At 44.3% G+C, this 12,708-nt stretch overlaps 1 protein-coding gene across 5 annotated transcripts in view; it reads left to right on the forward strand.

The window, feature by feature from the left end:
- AMBRA1 (autophagy and beclin 1 regulator 1) overlaps window positions 1-12,708 on the forward strand; it is a 206,001-nt gene that overhangs the window by 27,490 nt on the left and 165,803 nt on the right. For all 5 annotated transcript variants that reach the window (XM_029582359.1, XM_029582360.1, XM_029582361.1 and 2 more), the window contains exon 4: window positions 9,475-9,658. In XM_029582359.1, coding sequence (XP_029438219.1) covers window positions 9,475-9,658 — 184 coding nt within the window. The remainder of the gene's footprint in view (window positions 1-9,474; window positions 9,659-12,708) is intronic.

Raw genomic sequence — 12,708 nt, forward strand, 5'->3', positions numbered from 1 at the left:
CCTAAACTCACACACCTCTCCTCCACAAGAGATTGAGCCTTATCGATAGCAGGTCCCTCAAACTGGAACGCAATGCCTCCTGACCTATGCTTAGAACCATGGCTCTTCAAACAGGCCTTCTCCTAATTCTTTCCTTCCCCCAAGCTTCTGCTATCCCTTCTATCCCCCTCCTACCGCCTGCCTCCTTCCTTTCTTTCCCCCCCTAAAAAGGCTATACCCCCCTCTCATCTCCCACTCTTTAATTTGTTACATCAATCTCCCTCAAAGGATATCCTTTTATCAATCACGCTTTAATTTCTCTCCTAGCTAGTAATTATTAACTCTTACTATTATACTTATAATCCTTATACTTATTTTATGTTATTTGCAAATATTACCCGATGTTATTTATTTCCATTATATTACAATATGTTATTTGTAAATGTTACCCAATATCATTCTGTTCACCTGTTCCATGTAAACCGATACGATGTGCAAACGGTTATCGGTATATAAAAGCCATAACTAAATAAATAAAAATATCTCATTCATTTGTTCCCTATTCTGTATCTCTCAACTTCTTTGCCTTGTGTTTGCCCTATCTCCCTATCCCTCTCTCCATTACCTCTTTTTCCGTCAATAAGCAGGGCTGAATTACCCATTGTATGTGGGATGATGTCATCTAGCAGCACTAACGGACCTCTGTCTTTTAGCTAATAGAGCTTTTCTCTACTGAGCATTTGCAGGAATTCCCACTCAGGTATTGTAAGCCCTCTCAGTGTACATCTATCTCTCTGGTTTTCTTTTCTATAAAAATTTCATATTTTTACCTTTAAAGTTTCCTCTCTGCCTCAACAGCCCCAAAACAGCACTTCCTCTGTACTTAGGCAGGCCAATCCAGTCAAGCATGTTATGCACCTCTACCAGCAGATGAAGATTGAGCAAAGGTTGGCATCGCTGACACATAGCATCAGCTCGCCAGTATTCTCCATCTCCAGCAAATGGTGCACATGAATTTCCCTAATGGGATTGTTTTTAGTAAAAAAAAAATATATCAACTTTATCCTCAAGAAAGGTTTCTATAAGCTTAATGTCATGAAAAAACTAAAACCTTTACTCCATACCTATGATTTCCAGACCATCATTCAAGCCACCCTTTCATCCAAGATGGACTATTGTAACTCCCTACTCCTAGGCCTCCCTTACTCCACCATAAAACCACTTCAAATGCCCCAGAATGCGGTCGCGAGAACTATCACAAATGCCCGTAAATATGACCGTATTACCCCCATCCTTAAAGACTTGCATTGGCTCCCAATCCCCTCACGTATCCTCTATAAAACACAATTCCAACTGGCTCGATGAGCCATTCCATCTCACACTCTCAGACTGCTCCACCAGAGCAAATAACATAGGAAACCTCCATATCCCTTCCCTCAAGAAGGCACACCGTACTTCCACAAGGGACCGAGCCTTCTCCATTGCTGGTCCCACCTGCTGGAACTCACTACCCACAAACCTCCGACGAGCCTTGTGCCATCAAATTTAAAAATAAGTTAAGGACCTGGCTTTTCAAACAGGCTTACCCAGATTAGATCCCTGTTGCGACCGTCACTGTCCAACATCTCCACTCCGCCCACCTTACCTCTTTGGCGACTCTCTCTTTGGTTGATGGAAGTTTGGCTGCCGCGGCGTCATTTTGCCGACCTCCGGCGTCCCCAGACTGGCTAGATGCTGCCTTCCACCATGTTCTCCTGAGGCCTAAGGGCGCGCGCATGGCCCCGACTCAAGTACCGGCTGTGGCGCGAACCTCAGGGGAGTCCCCTGAGATGACGTCATCATCGCCAGATATTTAAGGTCTCTTGTTTGCTAGCTAATCAAGTTAGCAAAGGGTTTCCTACCTAGCTGCCTCTAGGTATCGCTGTGGATGGGATTCGCTCTCCGCTTACCTTGCTACTCTGCCTCCTCGGACTTTACCAGGGGTATCCGCTCCTCGGGGGCCTTGCTCTTTCTCTTGCTTTTCAGGTCGCAGCCTGGAACTGGTACTCGCTCCTCGAGGGCCCACGTTCTCGGACCGGCTACTGAATAGAACTTCTGCCAGGAAGTCATCGCTGCCTACCACACCAGTGAGATACCTTCTCTCTCTCAGAACTTTCCCTGGAACCAGGTACTCGCTCCTCGAGGGCCTAACTCATTCCAGCTCCTGGGCTGTTCCAAGAGACTATTGTGTGAGTGTTACCACCAAGGTTCTGTTCCTGAACTCTGCATACTCTGCCTACTCTCTATCTCAGTTTCTCTACAGCTCAGCCATCCTGGGATCGCTGTTCCAGTGCCTGAGGGGACTACAGCTCAGCCGGGCTCTTCCAGCTCACTACTGCCACCTCTGGTGGTTCTCTAAAACAGTTTAATAAAAGAGCTAGTGTGTGTCTGTCTCCCAACTCTGAACCTGACTGATGGTCCCTCTCGGGATCTTCCCCCGTGGGTGTAGTCATCTGCCACTGGCTCAAGGATCCACCCACAATTATCACAAATAATAACAACCCCCTGTGCCTCAACCCCCCTGCTGCATCAGTACGTAACTTTGAACTTATTTGTTAAGTTATCTTACATTGTTTAACTTATCTATTTATTCTGACCTCTTGTTTGCCATTTTCCGGCTACCTTTCTCTCCTGTTCCTTACAGTCCCATCCCCTTTCCCTGTTTGATGTACTTTCTACCTTCAGTTTGGATGTAAACCAATATGATGTAACCACTAATACCGGTATAGAAAAGAATTAAATAAAAATAAAAAATGTAAAGAAGGAAAGGAGAAATTTGATAGCACTGCTTGCCTCTTGAGGTGACACCAGTGGATCCTTCCCTCAGTTGAGTCCGGTAGCCTTTTCAGGCATGGTCTATAAAAAAACAAAACAAAAACGGTTGAAGGACAAGGGAGGCTCAGCATTGAAGGCTTTTGCCCTCTCCCCGCATAACAGGAGACCCGTTTGTGCTGTCAGCCAGGGAGGGCTGAGCTCAGGAAAAAAAAAAAAAAGACGAAGAAAGAGTAGGGAGGTTTTATTTTTCTTATCGTTTTCTTACCTTTAGTGTTGGTGGGCGGCAACTTTCCCCTCTCCCTCTAACTTCTCTAGGGAGTTTAGTGAAGTGTGGAAACAGCACAGGCTTGGCGGGTTGAGCAGCCTTTGGCTAGACTCCGCTCCCAGGCTTGATCTCTTCTAGCCACGTGGTAGGCTGCGATGGCGTTTTTGTGCTCTTATGTATGTGCATTCTTGCCGCATGGCGATGTAGTGACATCGGCATGCGCACAAGGCCATGGCCTATGTTTGTGCGCGTACATTTGCGGCCTGCTGGTGAGCACGTATTGATAGGTGAGCGTGTATTGGACGCGTAGTTGAGCACATATTGTGCATGTATCTTATTTTGGGCATGCAACAAACTGGTGACAAATCTTAGCGATCTGGGTTGCTTGCCATATAAGGGCAATACAACCAGGGCTTTCTGCGAGTCTGTGTGAATGCTTGAGGTTATTTGCCTCTTACTGGTTTTGCTAATGCTGGTCCATTCCCTCAGTCAGAGGGGAGTGGGCTGAAGGCAACACAACAAGGGTGTCCCCTTCTTTGGTTGATCCAATGGCAGAGATGTCTTCAGGAAATAGTTGGTCAGATGATGTCAGATTTGGGCCTGTGGGGCCTGTTATGGACCCATCTTCTTTTTCCTGGGTGAAATTTTTCCAGGGACTACAGACTTTTTTTTCCACAGGGCTGCCCATCAGAGATGGTGATGCCTTCTAAATCAGGGTCATGTATTCTGGGGTCCCCACTTGTCCACCACTGCGTGCAAGCACTGCAGTGCAGCAGTCCTGATGATGTGCAGGAGGATGTCGATAAAGATGACTCCGATGATGATTTGAGTTTTTCCCCTCTGGAAGAAGGGGTTTTTCCACGGATTAAGAGTCATATAGAACTCTGCTCCATTTCTTTCATAGAGATGAGTTGCTGAGTCCATTATCTCAGACTCTGAAGATGCATGGTGTGGCTAGGAGTGAATCTATGGGTGCACAGAAGAACGTCCCCATATTTGTCACCCTATGCAAAGTGTCATGTTTCTTCCCCTCCTAGATGCAATTCAAGAATTGATTAATCTTGAATAGAGTGCACCAGAAGCAAGCTTTAAAGGGGGGGCACTCTTTGGTGGGTTTGTGCTCCTTGGAACCGAAGGCAAGAGAACAATTGTGTTTCACGAAGGTGGATGCACTGGTGTGTTCTATTACCAAGCAGACCACCATTCTGGTGGAAGGAGGGGCAGCTCTAAAAGATACTCAGAATAGGAGAATTGAAGCTATCCTTAAGCAGGCCTTTAAGGACATGGCGATAAATTTGCAAATTGCTTCTTGTTGTTCTCTGCTGGCTTGGGCTAGTCTGTGTCTCTCTCAGGAATGTAAGGGAGCGGGGTTGAATAGTAGAGTTGTAATGGAACTGGGAGCCGCTGCCTTAGCTGATTCTGGCTGTGACCTTGTTCAAATTGCCACCAGAGGGATTGCCTCTGTGATAGCGGCTAGGCTTCAGTTATGGCTGTGAAATTGGTCGGCGGATACAATTTCTAAGTCCAGTCTAACCTTGTTTCCTTTTAAGGGTTCTCTATTGTTTGGTAATGAGTTGGAGAATGGCAAATAGATGGATAAGAAACCGAAGGATAAGAAGCTGGCTTTGCTTTCTTTTTGGGCTTGTGGTGCCACTAGAGACTACAGACATTTTCATCCTTATAGGGGAGCAACTACCAGAGACCTCATTCGTTTGGTAGGTCTCAGTCCTTTCGCCCCAGAAAGCCTCAGAAGGATGTAGACTCTGGGAGTGGAGCTTTTCGATCTTCCTAATCAAGATGTGTGGACTCATCTTCTAGTGAAGGAGCTAGGCGGGCATATATTTCGCTTTTATCAGAGGTGGGTCTAGATCATATCGGACCAATAGGTCCTGGAAATAAGGGATGGCTATGCACTAGAATTCCTTCGCATTCCTCTGGATACCTTTATGATCTCTCCATGCAACTTCCTACAGAAGAGGGTGGCAGTGGAAACTGCCTTAAGGAGGCTGTTGGACTTGAAGACTGTAATTCCTGTTCCCGAATTGCAAGAAAATATGGGCCGCTATTCCATTAATTTTGTTGTACTCAAGAAAGAGGGGTCCTTTCGACACATTCTGGATCTCAAAGAAGACAGTTGGCATTTGCAGGTGACTCGTTTTTGAATCGGGACTCTGCACTCTGTAATAATGGCATTACAATCAGGAATATCTCACATCTCTGGATCTGACGGAGGCATATCAGCATATTCCCCATTTGCCAGGAGCATCTGCGGTCCCTGTGGTTTGCTCTTCTGGGACATTGTCATCAGTTTCAGGCCCTGCCCTTCGGGCTGGCCACTGCGCCCAGAATTTTCTCCAAGATCATGGTGGTAGTGGTGGCTTCCTTGCACACGGATGGCATTCTGGTTCATCTGTATTGGACAACTGGTTGATTCAGGCCAAGAGCATGGAAGAGTGTCACCTGGCTTCTTACAAGGTGGTCTCCTTACTGCAGGTTGTAAGCTGGGTGGTGAATTTGGCCAAAAGCAGCCTACAGCCATTTCAGATGCTGGAATATCTCAGCGTTTGTTTCGATACGAAGCAGGGCAGTGTGTTTCTGCCAGAGAAGTTGCACTCAGAAGATGATTGCTTAAGATCAAACCCTGAGAAGGACTATTTGCCCAACAGTGTGGTCTTATCCTACAGGTCTTGCGTTTGATGGTGGCCATATTGGAAGTTGTCCCCTGGGCGAGGGCGCACATGCGGCCTCTTCAACGCAAGTTGCTTTCCTGGTAGAGTCTGCAGTCACAGGACTACATTGTTGGGTTCCATATTAGGTGCGACAACCCAAGAAAGAGATCTAGGTGTCATAGTGGATAACACATTGAAATCGTCGGTTCAGTGTGCTGCGGCAGTCAAAAAAGCAAACAGAATGTTGGGAATTATTAGAAAGGGAATGGTGAATAAAACTGAAAATGTCATAATGCCTCTGTATCACTCCATGGTGAGACCGCACCTTGAATACTGTGTACAATTCTGGTCGCCGCATCTCAAAAAGATATAATTGCGATGGAGAAGGTACAGAGAAGGGCTACCAAAATGATAAGGGGAATGGAACAACTCCCCTATGAGGAAAGACTAAAGAGGTTAGGACTTTTCAGCTTGGAGAAGAGACGACTGAGGGGGGGATATGATAGAGGTGTTTAAAATCATGAGAGGTCTAGAACTGGTAGATGTGAATCGGTTATTAACTCTTTCGGATAGTAGAAAGACTAGGGGGCACTCCATGAAGTTAGCATGGGGCACATTTAAAACTAATCGGAGAAAGTTCTTTTTTACTCAACGCACAATTAAACTCTGGAATTTGTTGCCAGAGGATGTGGTTAGTGCAATTAGTATAGCTGTGTTTAAAAAAGGATTGGATAAGTTCTTGGAGGAGAAGTCCATTACCTGCTATTAAGTTCACTTAGAGAATAGCCACTGCCATTAGCAATGGTAACATAGAATAGACTTAGTTTTTGGGTACTTGCCAGGTTCTTATGGCCTGGATTGGCCACTGTTGGAAACAGGATGCTGGGCTTGATGGACCCTTGGTCTGACCCAGTATGGCATTTTCTTATGTTCTTATGTTCTTATGTTCATTGAAGGTGAGCATCCACTTGCAGTGATGATTACTGATGGATCATCTCAGGAAAGGAGTTTCCTTGGAAATGCCGGATTGGTTAGTGCTCACGACAGATGTGAGCCTTCTGGATTGGGGGACTCACGACAGGAGTTGCTGGTGTAATGTTGCTGGAATGCCAAGGAACAGCAATGAGCATCAATCGATTGGAAGCACGGGCAGTTCAGCTGGCGTGCTTGAGGTTCGTCGAGAGTCTAGAGGCTCGAGCAGTCAGGATAATATCGGACAATGCAATGACAGTGGCCTATATTAATCATCAGGATGGAACCAGAAGCCAACAAGTCTCGGAGGAGATAGATGCACTCATGGTATGAGCAGAGCAACATCTTCTAAACATATCCGCCTCCCACCTTGCTGGAAAGGACAATGTAAGGGCCAACTTCCTTAGCAGGCAGACTTGGACCCAGGAGAATGGGAGTTAGCAGACAAGACTTTCAACTCATAGTGGAGCACTGGGATCACCCGAATCTAGATTTGCTGGTAACTTCTGGCAATGCGAAGATTCTGCAATTCTTCAGTCACAGTAGGGATCCGAAAGCACTGGGTATCTATGCTTTTGTCCAGATGTGGCTGCGGGGTCTTGTATGACTTCTCACCCTGGCCACTGATATGCAGGATCATTCTAAAGATTGAAAGTCAGAAACCGTATTTTGTTGGCTCTGGATTGTGCCAGAGGCCATGGTATGCCAATCTGCAGAGGCTGCTGGTGGGCAGTCCTCTCAGACTGGTCACTCTGGAAGGATCTGTTGTGGCAGGGGCCTATTCTACATGACAGTCCGGGTCGATTTTGTCTTATGGTTTGGCCCTTAGGAGGATTAGGTTGTTGAAGCGTGGTTATTCTGCTGCAGTCATTTCCACTATGCTCCGGACCAGAACATTTTCTACGTCTCTGGCTTACCTTAAAGTTTGGAGTTTTCGAGGCTTGGTATGAGATGCCTCTCAAAGTGGAAATTCCTTTTGGTTTTTGAATTTTTGCAAGAAGGATTGTTAAAGGCTTGGCCCTTAATACCTTAAAGGTGCAAGTGACAGCTCTCACTCGTGAAACCATTTTTCCACCCAGCGAAGGTGGACTCGCATACCCTTAGCCACTCTTAGATGCAGAATAATGTATATACTATCTTCTTTGATCAATCTGTGAAGCATTGGATATCACAGCTCACATCTCAACAGGGTCCATTGGAGCATGCTGTATGGCTTGATTGAGAGTCAGTAGTCTTCGTGATGATGTCCATGAAAAGTTGACCGACATTCCATACCTAGAGGATCACCTCTTTGGAGAAACGTTTAGAGAAATGGTCTATCAAATAAAGGCACAAACATCACAGAGGAGCGAATACTGCACTCCAAATATAATATCCAAGTCACCAAGGAGATGCAGAGGTATAAAGTCAGTCCCAGACTTCAAAATTTGTATGCACAAATATTTAATTCATTAAATCGGCAACTCCATTGCTTAAGAGACACAAGAATTTTGCAACACGGAGTCCCCCGACACGGACCCGTGTTTCGCCAAACGCGGCTGCTTCGGGGGGGGGGGGGGGGGGGGGGACAGTAATTTCTGTGCGGCATTCAAAGCTATGAATAAAACAAAAACAAAGAATTAATTTAGAATATTATATAAGGGATCTGATATACAACAGGGGATCCCGTAATTTTTAACAATTTAAATACATAAAGCAACTATAATATACCGCTTAGGTAATATGCTATATAAATTCAACCATGCAGAGGAACGAGAACGCAGTGCTTACAGATCATGAAAATAATAGAAAAAATTAAAAATCAAAAAACAAATAATAAGCAACCAAATTGGAAGCGGTAAAAGCCATACATAGATGTTATCATAACCCTATATCTTAATGGCGTAGGTGGTATTTGGGATATAGGGTTATGATAACATCTATGTATGGCTTTTACTGCTTCCAATTTGGTTGCTTATTATTTGTTTTTTGATTTTTAATTTTTTCTATTATTTTCGTGATCTGTAAGCATTGCGTTCTCGTTCCTCTCCGTGGTTGAATTTATATAGCATATTACCTAAAACATCTGGGAAACTGGAGGACCATTGAAATGATTAGAGAAACCAGACCTTCCTTGAACACCTGTCATTATTAGCTCTGTAACAATGAGGCATAGGAAGGGTGGGAGTGGGACTCACTGCACTGGGTGCAGAATCCCCGGGTGTCCTGATCTTGCTTTGTGTAACTCACTTGACATTCACAAATCTTTAAATAATAGCTGCTTTTTATTCTGCTACTGTACAAGGATATTGCTGCCCCAGTAACAACACTAAGTAGCCAGAGACTGCACAATTTTTTTCTATTGGCTTTTGGCACAATTGAGCCAGGAAAAATGCTTCTTTTCAGCACTGTGCTTCACAAAGGGAAGGAGAAAAGCATGCAGTTTTTACTTGTATTTGCCTCTCTGATGCTATTCTGAGCCCTGGTAGAGTCTCTGGTGGGATTCAGAAGTAAGGCTAGAGCAGAGAAATTGGAACAAAGAAGCAGAGCTCTGGAAGTAATCACTTCTGTTACACTCAGAGTAAAAAGAGGCTTATCTTCCTCTGTGTGCTTTAAAGAACCAGCATTCTAACAGTACACTTCTGATTGCACTCATTGAAATAATAAGCCCCTTTCTACAAATGTGGTGTTATTCATGATACCTACTTTAACTGACTCCTGTCTCCCTTGTCTTTCCCCTTTCCCCCACCTCTTCTCCTGTCTCCTACTCTTCCTTCCTTCTCGCCTCTTCTTCAGGACTCTTCTGGCCTCCACCCATGTAAATCACAACATCTATATCACAGAAGTGAAGACGGGAAGATGTGTCCATTCCTTGGTTGGGCATCGTCGTACACCATGGTGTGTAACCTTTCATCCTACTATCCCAGGGCTCATTGCCTCCGGGTGCCTGGATGGAGAAGTTCGAATCTGGGATTTACATGTGAGTCTTAATCTTCGTTGCATTTCTGTTTGATTGCTACTTTTGCATGTGTATATGTATATTTATTGGAGAGACATGCATGTGCTGTCTATATGGCAATCTCCTGTATGGGACCTGATCATTGCATCATTCTATGATGAGAGACTGCACAGCTTGGAAAAGAGACAGCTGAGAAGAGTATGATAAAAGTTTATAAAATCATGACCAGGATGGAATGGGTAAATAAAGGGCAGTTATTTACCCTTTCAAATACTAAAACTAAGGGACAATCCATGAAACTAACAACTGCAAGCTTAAAACAAATTATAGAAAGTATTTTTGCTTTCTGTGTACAGTCAAGCTGTGGAATGTGTTGCCAGAGGACATGGTCAAGGCAGCTAGCATAGCAAGGTTTAAAAGTGTTTTGGACAAGTTCTTGGAAGAAAAGCCCATAAAGCACTATTAGCCAGGTAAACTAAGGAAAGCCATTGCTGTTCCTGGGAGTGAATAACCAGAAATAGATCTACTTTTGGGATCTGCCAGGTACTTGTGACCCAGACTGGTCACTGTTAGAGACAGGATGCTGGGCTTGATGTTTCTTGGTCTGACCCAAGATGGCACTTCTTATTTTTTACATTTCAAATTAATAAATTCTTAGATTAGCAGTTAACTTTTGCTCCGGCCTATGCAAATAATGTGAATAGGCAGTGAACACATAAAGAGAGGGTTTAGGCCTACAGAAAAAAAGGCAATAGGCAGCACTCATACAAGGAGAGTGCTCTGACCTACACGGATGATGGGAATAGGCAACACCCAGATTTTCATAGCTTGTGGTATATCCTTAAACATCTCCTCTATATACTTCTCTGTCTCCTTAGATCCTTCAGGTCTGCCACTCTAGCCTCCAGAGAACGAGTCTGATCTCTGGAGGCTAGAATGGCAGACCTGGAAGAGCTAAAGGACACAGGTATATAGAGGAGACCTTCAAGGACATAGTTGAAGTCCCAACTCCAATCTGGTAGCCCCTGTTCTGCCTTGGAGGACAAAGGAGAGTATCACCTTGATGAGGCAAAAAGCAATCCTGTAGCTAAGACTTACCCTTAAGGTGAGGTTGTATCCTCTTGTACCAAGGATAAGTCTCCAGGGTGGCTGGTGGACCTGAGGATCACTTGATAACTTGCCTGCCTGGTGTGAAGGTAGCAGACCTCACATATCACATAAATAGGATTTTAGGTAGTGCTGGGGAGGAGCCAGCTGTCTTGGTACATGTGGGTACCAATGACATAGGAAAGTGTAGGAGGGAGGTTCTGGAAGCCAAATTTAGGATTTTAGGTAGAAAGTTGAAATCCGGAGCCTCTAGGGCACAATAAAGCTCTGGAATTTGTTGCCAGAGGATGTGGTTAGTGCAGTTAGTGTAGCTGGGTTCAAAAAAGGTTTGGATAAGTTTTTGGAGGAGAAGTCCATTAATGGCTATTCATCAAGTTTACTTAGGGAATAGCCACTGCTATTAATTGCATCAGTAGCATGGGATCTTCTTAGTGTTTGGGTAATTGCCAGGTTCTTGTGGCCTGGTTTTGGCCTCTGTTGGAAACAGGATGCTGGGCTTGATGGACCCTTGGTCTGACCCAGCATGGCAAGTTCTTATTCTCAGAAATGCTCCCAGTCCACATGCAGAACCCCAGAGGCAGACAAAGCTCCAAAGTCTCAATGTTTAAACAAGACGATGGTGCAGGGAAGAGGGTTTTAGGAAATGGGCATCATTTTGGGGAAGGGAGGGCCTTTTCTGAAAGGTTGGGCTGCACCTTAGCCAGAATGGAACCAGGCTGCTGCTGTTAACCTTTAAAAAGGAGATAGCTCAGCTTTTAAACTAGATGATGGGGGAAAGCCAACAGTTGCTCCAGAAGCACCTGATTCAGAATGATGTATCTTTGAAGGATATTAAGAAAACAGGGAAATTGGGGCAACCCAGTAGAGAGGTTGCAATAAATGCCAGCGTGGACCAGGCATCTTTAAGTAAAGTGCAGAAAGATTCCAAATTACCCCTGTAAACTTATGAATAGGTTGTCAACACAAGCAAGAAACATACTTTGAAATGTCTGCATACAAATGCTAGAAGTTTAAAAAAACCATGGGAGAGTTAGTGTATAGCAGTGGATGGAGAGGTAGATATAACTGGCATTTCAAACACCTGGTGGAAGGAGGATAACCAATTGGACACTGAGAAACCAGGTACAAATTATATCGACATGATAGGATGGATTAAATTGGTGGAGCAGTGGCACTATATGTTAAAGAGAGCATTGAGTCAAACAGGATATAAGTTCTGTAGGAAACAAAATGCAATGTTGAATCTTTATGGATAGAAATTCCAGGTGAAAAAGTGAATAAAATAGCAGTAGGAGTGTATTATCATCCACCTGGCCAGAGTGAACTAACAGAGAATGAAATGCTAAAAGAAATTAGGGAAGCTAACAAAATGAGCAGCACAGTAATAATGGGAGATTTCAATTACCCAAGTAGTGACGGGGCGAATGTTACATCAGGATGAAATAAATGACTGCTTCATGGAGCAGCTGGTACAAGAACCAACAAGAGGGGAAACTGTTTTAGACCTGGTCCTTACTGGAGCACAGGATTTGGTGCAAGAGGTAACAGTGTTGAGCCACTTGGCAATAGTGATTACAACATTATCAAATTTGACTTAATAAATGGAGGGAGGGCACTAAAGAAATCTACTGTGACAGCATTTAACTTTCAAAAAGGGGATTGATAAAAAACTGAAAGCAAGTGGAAAGATTTAAGAGTTTAGATCAGGCATGGACGTTGTTTAAAAATACCATCTTGGAAGCCCAGACCAGATGTATTCCACGCATTAGAAAAGGTGGAAGATAGTCTTAATGACTACCGGCATGGTTAATAGGTGTGGTGAGAGAGGCTATAATATCTAAAAGAACATCTTTCAAGAGATGGAAAAATGATCTGAATGAAGGAAACAGCATAAGCACTGGCAAGTCAGATGTAAAGCATTGATAAGGAAGGCAAAGAGAGAATTTGAAGAGAAACTTGCTGTG

This window comes from Rhinatrema bivittatum, chromosome 17, assembly GCF_901001135.1.
Source record: "Rhinatrema bivittatum chromosome 17, aRhiBiv1.1, whole genome shotgun sequence".
Lineage (NCBI taxonomy): Eukaryota > Metazoa > Chordata > Amphibia > Gymnophiona > Rhinatrematidae > Rhinatrema > Rhinatrema bivittatum.